The 14,376-nt window shown below is 44.8% G+C and overlaps 1 protein-coding gene across 9 annotated transcripts in view; it reads right to left on the bottom strand.

Moving 5' to 3' along the window:
• Positions 1–14,376, bottom strand: part of STRBP (spermatid perinuclear RNA binding protein) — a 147,738-nt gene that overhangs the window by 11,933 nt on the left and 121,429 nt on the right. For all 9 annotated transcript variants that reach the window (XM_055123733.1, XM_055123738.1, XM_055123740.1 and 6 more), the window contains 5 exons: positions 14,154–14,312; positions 9,624–9,758; positions 9,292–9,432; positions 5,625–5,748; positions 2,244–2,288 (listed from right to left, as the gene is read on the bottom strand). In XM_055123733.1, coding sequence (XP_054979708.1) covers positions 2,244–2,288; positions 5,625–5,748; positions 9,292–9,432; positions 9,624–9,758; positions 14,154–14,312 — 604 coding nt within the window. The remainder of the gene's footprint in view (positions 1–2,243; positions 2,289–5,624; positions 5,749–9,291; positions 9,433–9,623; positions 9,759–14,153; positions 14,313–14,376) is intronic.

The raw sequence follows: 14,376 nt of genomic DNA, 5'->3' as shown, positions 1-14,376 counted from the left end.
TTAGCCTGTCACCTAGTGCAGGTGACACAGTGCCCATCCAGGGTCAGAGCACAGTTTTCTGTGTAGACTCCCCAAGGAGTCGGCTCCGAGTGGAGGCATGACCCCACACTTCTCTTCATCGTGGCTACTGCCAATATTGGCGTGGCAAATCTGGAAAGATTAATTACTTTCTTAATTTTGTAATTAACAAGTTCTTGTGGCCTCACAAACGTCTGCATACTCAAGCATGATTTGAAATCTGCTCTTTCTATTCTGATATTTAACCTACGGAGAAATCACAAAGCAGCAACAGCAGGTATTCGAGAGCACCAGATGATCAGAGGGAAATCACCCCACATGCAACAGCTTTACAAAGGCCAAAAGACATATTTACCTTACAGCCAAAATAAAGCATCGTTTTAGTAGGTTGGCATCACAGTAACATTTAAAAACCAAATCTTTTTATGTGAAAAATGGGGGCGTCAAATTTCACCAGCTTTGGAAGTCAGTTATATGGCATGGAAGAGAGGAGCCTTCAGAGCGGGCGCGGAGGCCGCGGGGTGAAAGTATAATGTTAGAGGAAAGGGGGGAACAAGAGAAGAGAAATTAAAAAGACTGAGGGGAAACAGAATGCAGCTTAGAGGCTAGCTGTAGGAGTATGGAAGGGGGCATTAAGCGATAGCATATCTGTGCTAAGGACTGTGATACTTCCTATGTCCAAAAAATAAATAAATGAATGAACACCCACAGACTTCAGACCTGCCCTCAGGAGGCAGATGCCAGGGCACTCACATAAAATGTTTATGAGTCTAGTGAGACTAAACGTACTGGATAAACTAACCACACCTAACTGGCAGGAAGGATGAGGAGGTTTGGGTGTCCAGATGTTAGCTGAATGGTTAAAAGCAAGTGGCCAAGTCGTAAGAAGCTACAGTGCTTGAATTTAGAAAAAAAAAAAAAAAACTGTCAGATTATATTCTCGGGTGAGTCCCTAACTCCTAATCACCCACCATCTAAGGACACGGAGCATCTGGGAGAGCCTCAATCAAACCTGAGGAAAGGAGAGAACTCCAGTCTGGGAACACTGCCTAAGAGAAAATTTATCTCAAAAGTTTGACTCTTGCAGCTCTCCACATCGTTGTCGGAGGCAAACCACCTTAATGGAGAAAAGGGTCAAACTATTCACTTTCTACTGATTTCTAAGGTTATGAAATCATGAAAGCCTCAATCAGCAGTGTTGTGAGAATCCTTAATTTTCAAACAAAAAGGGAAAAGTTGATGCATGAGGAGAAGAAAGCATAATGAAAGGTCTTGAGGCTTATGTAGAGGACTAAGGTCATAAGTAGCACATTCATGGTCTTTTCCTTCTGTGGACACAAGATTGCACACTGCATGCTCACACTCTCTCACTCCCCACTGTGCATGTGCACGCACACACACACAAACACACACTCTTGCTCTCTTCTCTCAGAGACAAGCATCCTGCGGATGGTCGATCCTTAATGTAGCGCCTGAGTTCGGGAGAATGTCCAAGACGGCATATCACTGACTCCAAACCTACTCGCCTCCATTGCCACATAAACCTCATTCAAAAGTTATCCAAAGGGCCACTGAGATTTGTTTCTGCATTTTTTTTTGTGGGGGGGGTCAGCACTGGGGGTGATGCTGGGAGGGGGTGGGCAGGAGGCAGAGAAGATGTCCGTGTGATCTGTGGACAGGTGCCATGGCCTTTCCGCTGTAGTCACTCAAGTGACACTGCTGAGGGCACCCCCATCACCTCCTCTCTAAGACTCGTTCACTCCAATTCTAAAGCACACCTTTTGGGGAAAGGCTGTCACAAATTTGAAGAAATAGCAATTCCTATTCTTAAATCGCACACAGCTGCAAGCCAGAAACTTAAATGAAGCTACAGAACTGGCAGACAGCCAAGCCAGAAATTTGGTATGGCCCTTCAGTAGCCTTTGAATGGAGTATAAGTTGGCTGTAAGAAGAACTACTTCAAATATTTAATTTCAATATGGTCAGAAACAGGCAATTAGAACAAGCAGTCCTTCAGTCAGGCAAAGCAGAGAGAGGAGCAACTCCAACCAAACCAAGAACCACAAGGTTGTGGCATTTTCAGAGGGAATTTGAGTTGGGTCACTAGAGTGAGTGAGTAGGGCTGAGATCCTCCACGCCGTGTAAAGAAACCCTAGGTACAAACTGTGCTGTGGGCGTCTGTGAGAGAGTGGCTCAAGGAGAAATCAGAAAGACGGGGTACATACCATAGGCAGGGGCTGCTGTGCTGTAACCATACGGTGTTCCATAGCCTGGTACAAGGAAGAAGAAAGCACATCAGTCTGGACAGAGCGCCAGCAGCAGCGGGCCGGTTCTCAGGTGCCACGCGGCCCTAGCAGCAGCTTCTGCTGCCGGAGAGATGAGACCCAGTCCAGAAGGCCCCGGCCTGTCAGTCTGGCGCTGCTGCTTTAAGCGTCAGCTTTGTGCCACAGCCTGCAAAGCCCCTCTGGAAGCACCAGGACCCCCTGGAATGTGACTGGCTCCCTCCCTGCCTGTGATCCCCACTCGAGTGGGAGAGACCAAGTCTCACACATCTCCGACCCACCTGAACCTGGCAGCATGGCTGGCATACACTACCCACTCACAGATACAACTCAACAAAAGGACCCTTAGGACCACTCAAATGGTCCTTCTCTCAAGGCTGGAAAACAATGCTTTCTAGAACCTCTTTCCAGAGCAGGGGCGGGCCAGGCTGGAGCTACAAATCAGCCACGGCAAAAGCACAGCTGATCAGCTCCTGGCCTAGAGGCAAGGTCTACTTCTTGTTGAACTCTGGCCCCGGCACAGGGCCATCCAACAAACACTGGTGAAACACGTAACTAGCATCACTGTCAACAAAACAAATAAAAAACACAGAAGTTTTGTGTGTGGGGTTTTCTTGGGGGAGAGGGGGGAAGGGAAGGAGTCTCACACCCAGCCATGCTCAGGGATCACTCCTGGCAAAGCTCGGAGGACCATCTGGGGTGCCAGGGATCCAGTACAATTCAGCCGCAGACAAGACAAACGCCCCACCAACTGTACTATCACTCCAGCCCCCCAAACACAGAAGTTTTAAACTACTTAATTCCGGCTCTGATTTCTTACACATCCTTAGAAATGCAATTTCTGATTTCCCATTTTCTCATCTGTGAAACAGGAAACATTCCAAGCTACCTTACAGTATTATTAGATATTAGAAATTCTATGTTAACAGAAGTCATCCTTTTAATTCTTAAAACTTACTCCTGGGGCTGGAGCAATAGTACAGAGTGTAGTGCATTTGCCTTGCATGTAGCTGACCAGAGTTCAACCCCAGGTATCCCGTATGGTCCCCCAAGCACTACTGGAAATAATCCCTGAGCACTGCCAGCGATGGTCCACAAACAAACAAAATGTACTCTTAACACAACTTAAAATTACGGAAAATTTAAGTGATGCATAAAAAAATATTTGGATAAGTGAGACCAGGGCTAGAAAGCACCCCTGTATGTAGGGCCCTGATCCCCAGCACTCACGCCCCGGCAGTTTCACTGAGAATGGCGCCCTGACCCTGCCCTCCCCGCCCCGCCTACACACACACACACACACACACACACACACACACACACACAATTTGTGCAAATCTCTAGGAATGTCAATTGATAAAATCAAGTTTTAAAACTAGACCAAGAGTGTAATATCATACATGTGCTCTTCATACAGCACCCAACACAAATTAAAGTTTTGGACATTACAGGGCTGGAACAATAGCACAGCAGGTAGGGTGTGTGCCTTGTACATGGATGACACAGGTTCAATTGCCAGCATCCCAGATGGTCCCCCGAGAACCCACAGAAAGGATTTCTGAGTGCAAAGCAAGGAGTAAGGCCCGAGCATTGCTGAGTGTGGCCCAAACACACGAACATCACACAAAACCTTCTGACATTAAGCCTCCCTGTTCTCTCCCCATTTCTGCTGTGCAGCCTGACTCCTCTCCTTCTCTGCTGCAATTCATCCTTTGAGCGGGGTCAGTTCTCATGTCCTCTGTGAAGAATCTCGGGCTTGCTGCTCGTGCCTCTGCCAACACCGGGACACCACCAACCAGCCCCGTCACGCCAGCGCTTCCCCCGGTGTCTGTCCTTATCCTATCAGTCCTCAAGCTGCCACTGGGGCAGACCTAGATCTTAATCATGTCTGAATGCCTGGTTCAGTTTCAAATCTCTCTTGGGAGACAAAATGTACGCTAAATAAGAAAATGCTTTATTAATTGAAACATTTCTTAAATTCTGTTTTACTTTTCATAACCTGTACTAAAATTGTACGAAGTTGATGGTGGTACATGAAATCACTTCAGTGTTCATGTAATCATTTCCTTCAAAAGGACACAATATAGTCAAAATAACTATAAAAAAAAAGAGAGAGATTACATCAGAGGCCAAAAGAAAAATTAATGCTTAAAAAAAGGCTGAACAACAAATCTATTCCAGACCAAGGCAGGTAGGAAGGCTGCAGTTTCCAGAGCTTTCCCAGTTCTTTCTGAAAGATAAAACTACAACTATTAAGTGGCTTCTGGGAAGGTTAACAGGGGAGTTCTAGACCCTGGCTGACCTGTCACTAATAAGGCGACCTTCAATGACACCCGGTGTTTAACCTCTAAGAGTCTCCCAGACCTCTCTACACACCAGGTTTGGGGCTGAAGAGACAGTACAGTAGGCAAGGCACCTGCCTTGCTTGCAGTGGACCTGCATTCGATCCCAAGCAGTGCTATGGACCCAAGCTCCACCAAGAGTAAGCCCTGAGTACTACCAAGTGTGGCCCAACCAACCCCCTGCCCCTGCCAAAAAAAAAGAAAAAAGGAAACACGATCTAAACTTCTTAGGCATGTCACATAAAAAATGATGACTGGGGGTAAGACAAAACTCGTGTAACAATTCAGTCCTGGTCAACAAGCAGCGCACTCGTCAAATTAAAAGCTCCAGGTCTCCAGTCCCGCACAGAACCTCCGCAAGAACTGTAAGGCAACACAGGCTAAAGCGGAAGGAGGCGAGAGACCGACCCCTGCACCAGCTGAAATGGAAAGAATCCAGACTCTGAGACCACAACTGCTTCCTCCCCGTCTCCCCTTGACTAGACCTGACTCACACGGGGCTACACTTGCCTTCATCTTCTGACCCCCAGTTTCCTCCCCCAGAAAATGGAAACAATGTCTGGAGAAACAGTGAGAAATGAACACAAGTGAAATGATCCAGATGACAGTAAATACAAATACTAAAGTTCTTTCCTTTCGTAGTTCTTTACCTTGACAATTCCCAAAGACCGAGTTAAAGAAATACTCATAATGCCAGGTTTTGCCCCAAAGTCAGGAGAAGCTTGTCCACCACTGTTTCCTCTTTCACTCAATCTGTCTCCTATGATCCCAACTGAATACACAACATTCAGATGCCAAGACTCCTCATTCCCTGAAATCTCACGGACCTTTCTTACTGTGAGAACAAACGCAATACTCCTCCACCATCACCGCCCTCCAGGGAGCCTCTATCCCGCCCCGCATAACCCTGGGAAACAGGAGAAGCTGCTCTTGGAGCCTTGGAGCAGGACAGGAAGCAGAAGTCGGAGGGGCTGTACGGTACCTGGAGCAATATAGCCAGGTGCGGCCGTGGCCCCGACGAAAGCACCCCGCGTCAGCGCTCCTCTCCCTCTGCCCCGCACAGCCTGGGCTGCGGCCGACACGGCTGTATTCACCACACCTTTGGCCTGTTCAAGAAAATCATTTTCGTTACTGACAGAACACCTTATTCCCTACCCACATATAACGTGCAGTGAGAAAGCTGAGGCTCTAGGTGAGGCAAGGAGATGCTCGTGCCCGTGAACTTTCAAAGCATCCCTGAGAAGGGAGGGAACGCCCACCGCGCAGCGCCTCTGCAGCAGGGCTTCTGAAGCTTACTCCACCTGGGCCCTTCTCATCGGAGAAATACTTTCCATGACCCCAGGTATACAGGGGTAGAAATCAAATGTTTACTAATGATAATCATAACACATTTAAAATAATTATTTAAAATTATTAAATTATTTAAAATAATTGCGTTTCACAAACCCCAAATTCAGTTACAATGGGGACACACCCACAGTTTTAAAAGCTTTGCTCTAGAAAATACAGTGAGTACATAAAAATATGCAAATAATTTCTTCTCAGTTGAGGGTGACTCAGAAAGAGCTCACTTTCTACACACAAATTTCAGTAGTCAAATTACATCCAAAGTCATTTTAAATCTGACTGCAGTAATTACAGACATCTGAAACCTAAGTCAAATCCAATGAATAATTTCCCTGCCTACAGATTAAAAAGTATCGCAACAACTAACCATCTAGATTTAACTGTGTACTTGAATGGAGTTAAAAATGAAAAAGGATTAAGACTAGATGAAAGATGTGGAGGCCAGTTCTGTATCTGCATAATAATCATTAAATAAAAATTTAAAACTTTGGGGCCAGAGCGATAGCACAGAGGGTTGGGTGTTTGCCTTGCACGCGGCTGACCTGGGTTCGATCCCCGGCATCCCATATGGTCTCCCTAGCACCACCAGGAGTAATTCCTAAGTGCATGAGCCAGGAGTAACCCCTGTGCATTGCCGGGTGTGACCCAAAAATCAAAAAAAAAAAAAAAAAAGGAAAGAAAAAGAATAAAACTTCAGGTTTATTCTTGCTTTAAAATGCCACATAACTTTGGTGAAAAGACATCAGTTTTCTCTAAGGTATCTTCACAAATTTTTAAATTTTTTTTCTAAATTTTTAAATTATCCTCTAATATACCTACTTTTTTCTGCTTCAGAGGAAAAAGCAATTGTGCAAGTAAATATAAAATATATACATTTAGGTGTGACAATAAACAGAGCTAGGAGAACATCTCTTTCTCAAACGGAAATTGTACGAAAATCACAGAATTATCTGCCTTTAAATATATCACGCTTGTTTTTAACACGAGAGGCCTAACTACTAAAGTGTCCTGTGTAGCCAGGGAGCAAGGCCAGCGCTGCAGGAGCTCACAGCTCCCTCCGCCTGGCAGGGCCAGCAGAGCTACAGCAACTCCAGTAGCCCACGGGCTGGACTCATCTCCCTCACTTTGAAAACCCGTCTTTTCATTCCCTTCTTCCTCTAATGGCAGACGCTGTAACGAGTATGGCGGGCAGAATACAGCTGGAAGGTCAAAATGTAACATGCAGAGATAGAGCCATTTTCTTATGGATCCCAAAATAATCCAACCCACACATCAAAAATAGCTGCCTCCTTGCTGGCAGGCGCATGGGAAACCTGGGCCTCACAGCCCCTGGTCTGGAGGATTCCTAAAAGCGAGGGAACTTCAGAGGCCTACAGTGCTCCGGAGCAGCAGTCTGCGCAGCCGTGACCACACAGATCAAGCTCCTGTCAGCAGAACCCAATCTTCCGATACGTATCTGGACACAGGGCTTTTGAGCCCTAAAATGAACAGACCAAATACAAAATGTGACCAGTGAGGAAACATATTATACCAAACCAAGTACCGGTGTTTTTGTTTAGGGCCACAGACAAGGGTGCCCAGGTGTTACGCCGGGGACAGCGGAGTGATCACATGTGGTACTGGCATCTGCCATGTGCAAGACAAGTGCCCTGGCCACTGTACTGTCACTAATTTAACAAGGTACTGTAGATTTTTAAAATGAAGTTATTTTCTCTTTCTACAAGTGCAAATATTTAAATTTAAATTTGTGTTAAGTTTTCCATTTAAATATTTTTTAAAAATTCAGCAAAAATTATTTTAAATCCTAGGATAAGCAGAATTACTTCTTATACTACAGTAAATATAAGAAGATTAGAGGAACACGAAAGTTTAACATATCTATCACATACAATGATGCCTACGGTCTCTGGAAACAGAAGAACCCACATCAAAGGAACTGCCACCAGCAATCAAAGGTGTCACTGTACACACCTCAAGGTCTTCTGACTTTTATTTTCTCATTTATAAAGTAAGATTAATTTTCGTGTCCCAAAAAAGACTTAGCATATGTAAAAATAAAACACAGTTTGGAACAAAATCTTAAGTAAAAGATCAATTTTTGTGTCCAAAATGGACTTAGCATATGTAAAAATAAAACACACAGTTTAAAACAAACTCTTAAATAATCTAAGCCTCTCTCTGTAATTTTTAAAATTAATTTGGAGCAAGAGATACAGTACAGTGAAGAGTGCACTTGCCAGCATTCACTGACCTGGGTTCATCTCCAGCACTGCACACGGGCTCCCGAGCAGCACAGGAGTGACCCCCAAGCACAGAGCCGAGAGCAGGCCTTGCGCACTGCCAGGTATGGCCAAAAAAACACATAACAGCATTATTACACCAGTACTCCATGAGGGAGAAAGTCTGTCATAGTTACTTACCTGGCTCTTTTTCCCTCTGAGTGATACACAGATACTCTGTCTGGCCATAATACTATCATAAAAGCTATTTTTTTATTTTTTTATTTTTTATTTTTTTGCTTTTTGGGTCACACCTGGCGATGCACAGGGGTTACTCCTGGCTCATGCACTCAGGAATTACTCCTGGTGGTGCTCAGGGGACCATATGGGATGCTGGGAATCGAACCCGGGTCGGCCGCGTGCAAGGCAAACGCCCTACACGCTGTGCTATCGCTCCAGCCCAAAAGCTATTTTTTTATTGACCAATCAATGTATAGGAGAATCGATTATCCAGAGAAACAGAATAAGGAGGCCGTCTTTTCAAAGTCTCTCACAGCACTGGCATTTCCTGTGTCGGTGATGACGAAAGCCTGAATTTTCTGAACTAACGTTAGCATCTCAGCCAAGGCCAAATTCCTTAGACCTCACCTCATCTAGAGACACCTAAAACTCCTTATTAAGGCCATTACTATCTTCTGAACATACAGTTTTCCAGAAAAGTCACAAAACAGGGAACTACCAAATACATTTATAATAACCATAACTTAGGGAAAAGATTACGAGAGAGAGAGAGAGAGAGAGAGAGAGAGAGTGTTAACCTCAGAAAAAGCTACAAGGGATGGAGAGATAGTACAGGCCACAGGATGCAGCCTACCCAGGTCAAGCCAGGAGAAACTCCTGAGCATTGCTGAGTGTGGCCCAAAAAGAAAAAAGAAAGAAAAGAAAGGGGGGATTAGGGGAAGGAGGGAGGAAGGGAGGGAGGAAGCAGGGAAAAACTACAGCAGCACAAAGACAAAAAAGAGGAAATTTAATTTTGGCAACATATTTTCAAATTTATTATGAAGTATAAGACATAACTCATACCTGAGGGATAATCTTCTTTTTCTTATTATTTGCTGCATTGGGTCCAGAAAACAGCTTCTCCAGAGCAGCTAACGCTGCACTTGCCTTTGCCACTTTCTTATTTGGACCTGCACCTCTAAATTTCTGTCCGTCTACTTCTACCTACAATGAAGAACAGCACTCTACAGTCACTTCTTACAAGCGTCTGTGTATTTTTCACTTACGTGCATCACAGAAAATAGCAGAAGTCAAAAAATGCCAACACATCCAAAGAAACCTGCTCTGGAACTTTTTTTGTGTGTGCACGTGTGTGCGTGTTGGGGGAGGGGGCGCATGCACAGGGCGGCACATACCTCCATTACAAAGCGCTTGTCGTGGCTCCCACCCGTCTCTGAGATGAGTTCGTATTTAAGACCTCTTCTTTTCTCATTGAGCTCCATTACAGGGTTTTTGCCGCTTGCTGTGAGGATAGGACCCTGAGTTCTTACCTAAAAAGAGGTTCAGTGAAGTCAGGGTGAGCGCATGGAGCTTCTCGTCACTACAGCTGCGCTGCGGCTCTGACGGCTGGCGCTAGACAGGGGTGAGCACTGTGGTGATGGGCGGCGCACAGGGCCAGCATGCATGAGGCCCGAGTTTGATCTCAGACACCCTGCTGCCCCCCAGCACATCCAGACCTGGCCCTGATGGCCCCCAGGACAGTCAGGCCCTCCCAAGTCTCTGCGCCTGATGGGGAAGCGCCCTGAAAGGAACTGTGTGAGCACAACGGAAGCACTCCCAGCAAGCACCCCAGCCCCAGAGCGCAGGGTCAAGGTGCAGTGCCAGTGCCACACGGCCCCTTCAGGCATCGGGGTAGAGCCGGGAGCCCTGCGAGCACTGGTGGAGGCAGCCCTGGGCTCTCCAGCACTGCAGGAAACACGCAGAGGGCACCCTTGGTCTGAGCACTGCACCCGAGCCCAGTGTGCTGGGAGTGCGAGCCCTGACAAGGACGTGTGTGCGGGCACCCAAGCCAAAGGCACGCAATGCCCAGGGAGCACGCAGTGGCTCAGCAGAGCACACGAGCACTGCAGCATGATGAGTGAGCCCCAGAGAGACAGGCAAGCATGTGTGTGACTCCGGGTCACTGCAGAGAGAGAAGAAGGAACAGGGGGCTGGAGGGGGAAACACCAGAGCCCTGTTTGTCAAAGTGGGTGACGCTACCCTCGAGGGGGCTGGACGATGGGACTGGGGGAAAGGGTGAGAGGGAGCTCTGGAAACCTGGGGTGCAACCGGGGAACATGTTTTAGTGAGCAAGTCTTTGCTCACTAAAGACTTCCTGAGGGATGCTGAGTAGCTGTTTTTTTTTCTTTTTTAAATGATGACAAGGTGGCACACCAAATAAGATTAGAAAGTTTTCTACTTTCGGGTATTTAGGACTTAGGATGCAGGTGGCTTCTACACATAAATGACGAAGTCGTCATTAAAATATGAGCCCTCTATTCGGCTTAAATGCTGCGTTCAGTCCTCTGGCCAGGCCACTTCCGTAGCGTGACTGTCGCAGCAGACTCTCAAGAGCACTGCAGTCTGGCCATCCCATGGCATGCTGAGGCCGGGCCTGGCGTAAGAATAACGCTCTAGATGACAGAAACTCACATGGTAGCAGAGTGCTCAGTTTTTCAAATTCAGGCTAGAGAAAAAAGGTCAATTTGAGGAACAGGGGAAAACTGTTCCCAAACTCCTCTAGAGATTGAAGAGCAACGGAACAAAACCAGTTGGCTGCAAACTCTAGATTCTGAAACGGGGAAACGAAAGTGGCCATTCTTTGCGTTAAGAAGCGGGAGAGCAGTGGGAGGGACAGATGTAATCACCATAAAACACTGTATGTAATATAAGAGATGCACGTTTTGGAACTGCCATAGAAGAAAACGTTTTTTACAATCAACATAGTTTTCCTAATGGTGGCATGTGAATCTAACCTTAAAACTAGATACCCTTCAGAAGGAAACTAAGGAAAAGGACATTTTAGATTTTTTTTTTAAAAAAAAGTTAATACAAAGGAGCAAGAAGGTTATGCCATTTAAATTCACTATATGTGAACCAGCAACTGCATCAATTATTTCTAAATAAAATGTTTTAAAAACAAGTTAAAAAAAAGAACTGTGCTGTAGAAAAATCATTCTAGGAATTGTAGAAGGAACTGACGTGAGTATTATATAAAGCTAGAAGGGAAGATGTAATTCATCCAAGAATATAAAGGTTGAAATGGAGAGGTTAACACCAAAAATAAAACCAACCACAAAATGTGAAAAATTCTAAGACTAAAAAAGATTGAATAATATTTGAGGTTGGAGAATATGTACATAATCCACCATAATAACTGCTTCAAAAAATACCGAAAAGGGGCTGGAAAAACAGTACAGCAGGTAAGGCACCTGACAACCCAAGGTTCAATCCCTGGCACCCCAAATGGTCCCCAAAGTACCACCAGGAGTGATAACTACGCATAGAGTCAGGAAAAATTCCTGAGCACTGCCAGATGTGGCCCACAAAAAATAATAAAAAGCTGAACAAGAATACTGAATACCCCAAAAATAATGTACATAAACCTAATGTACAGCAAGGTTCTCTTAATACAGTATTCTGTATTTGGTAAATAGCTGTCACAAAAATGAGACGGGACAATTTAATGTTTGGGTTCTGGGGCCACACCTAGTAACGCTCAAAAAATCTAGTCAAACTGGGAATCAAAGCCAGGCCGCCCAAGGCATGCTAATAATACCAACTAGCTCTGGCCCTCACTGGACAGTTCTTAAAGACAAGTCTGATGTACATTCCTAAGCCTTCTGTGAGAAGTATCACTTCTCGAAGTTTTCATGACCTTTTTCTTTCTTTCTTTTTTTAAAATTTCAAGGCAAATTTCCAGCTTCTCCCTCCCTCGATCTCTCCCTATTTTCTGGGCTACACCCAGCAGCATTCGGGGGGCACAACTTGTGGTACTTGGGGCTACGTGCAGGGTCAGATCAAAACCACTGCCGTGGCCTCAGACACACACTGGACAAGCATCTTGGACTCTGTGCAACCCCTCTGGCCCCACGTCTCCCTTTTAAAAAGGTATGAAGTAATTTTTGATGCTACACCTATGGTCATCACTCTCTGCTTTCCAATTCTGAAATCATTCATAAAAATGAGTCAAGACAAAATATTTCTGAGCTCCTATTATTTTTGTCATTGTTGTGTTGGGGGGCCATTCCTAGCAGTGCTCAGGGATGAGTCTCGGAGGGCTTGGGGGCCCATCAAACCCAGATCAGACATAAGCCAATCTAGCCAAGCGTACTACCTCCTGTACTGAGGCAGCCGAGCCACCACTGTTTGAAATGAAGGACTTCTGTCCCTCGGGCCATCGGCACATGACACAGAAGCAGGACAGACTCACCCCCATGGCCTCTGTACACTCACGTGGCCACCATTAGTGCAGTCCACACTTTTTCTTTCTCCTCCCTCTATTCCCCCACACTCTTGTCCCCTCCTAATTCCTTTAGACTGAAAATCTAAGCTGCATAATTAAGTCCCCTGAACCCCCCACTTTGTATAGCACCAATCGCAAAATATCTTGTCCTGCCTCTAACTTGTACGTGACTGCTCCTCTCAAAAATCAGTCGTTAAGTCTTTTACCCTCCCCACTACATGACCAGCCAGGCACAACTTCCTCGGGCCTCTGTACCATCTATTCCACACTCTACGGGCGCACCCGGTGCTTCTCAGTCAATTACTGACTCTAGATCAGTAATGCCCCTTCCACCTGTCTCACTCGGCAGAACCCACCCAGCCAAAGCCTAGTTCACACGTGACGTCCTTGATACTACACAAGAGTAAGCTTCATGATCACTCCCCCACCTTGAGACTTTATACTCCAATTTCATTCTGCAACCAATGATGTTTTCATATTAGTTACTAAGAACATGCTCTATAATTTGTCCTTCTTGAGTATCTTGAGGCCTTAAATAGATACTATCCAATAAATAAGTATTAAAGGGATTAACTGAATGAACAAAGAGGTTAATTAATAAACACGCATTTTTATAAGTTACACAAATTTAAATACATATGCAAGGTCAGCTATTACTTTAAAACCGTTGTCCTACAGGAATAACAAACGGGCCCCATCAATTCCCAAATATCTAGTATGCACTCAGAACTTGACTTTCGTCTCATTTGATTTTCAGTGGCAAAAAGCTCATAGGCCAGAATTTACAGAAGAATTTTAAAATAACGTTGTCAGGCTCTGAGTCCCTCAGAGCTAGGCCAACTCAACAAGCACCCTTTGCCTACCACAGCGTAACAAAACCTGTAATGACCCTAAATTTTCTCTACTAGATTTTTTTGGTTTTCATTTTTGACTGTTGCTGATTTTTTTTTTTTTTTTTGCTTTTTGGGTCACACCCGGCAATACACAGGGGTTACTCCTGGCTTTGCACTCAGGAATTACTCCTGGCAGTGCTCAGGGGACCATATGGGATGCTGGGATTCAAACCTGGGTTGGCCGCGTGCAAGGCAAATGCCCTACCCGCTATGCTATCGCTCCAGCCCCCAGTGTTGCTGATATTAATACAAAAAAAGCTGGAAGTAATTTCTGTGGAAATAAAAGGAATGCTAGTTAAATTAGGCCACATCCATGTGCTGTGTGGTATGCAATTAGATTTACAGATACTCTTTAATTAAAAAATATAAAACTAAATAAATACCTTCATTAAAATATACATAGAAAAAAAGACTAAATGAAAATAAAGCAAAAAACTAATAATGACTAACTGGAATATCTTATCTATACTCTTCTGTATCTTATTTCTTTTTCTACAGTGAACATGTAGTTCTTATTCTTTCAAAGGAAAAAGATACATTAAGTATACCTCTAAGGTACTGGAGGTTTCAGTTGTAGAATTTCCAGTATTATTGCTTGAATTTGAAGACACTGTTTCATTTTTGCCTTCATTATCTGATTTTTCATCAGAACTCATACATTCAATATCTGCATCAAAGCCTGTTGGATATCCCATTGCCTGCAATACCTGTACAAATGACATTGAGACAATGTTTATTCAGACACCAAAGATTTCTAAAAAAGACAACAGA

Source organism: Sorex araneus, chromosome 1 (assembly GCF_027595985.1).
Source record: "Sorex araneus isolate mSorAra2 chromosome 1, mSorAra2.pri, whole genome shotgun sequence".
Lineage (NCBI taxonomy): Eukaryota > Metazoa > Chordata > Mammalia > Eulipotyphla > Soricidae > Sorex > Sorex araneus.
Note: the sequence above shows the minus strand (reverse complement) of the source record. Positions and strands in the feature narration are given on the sequence as shown.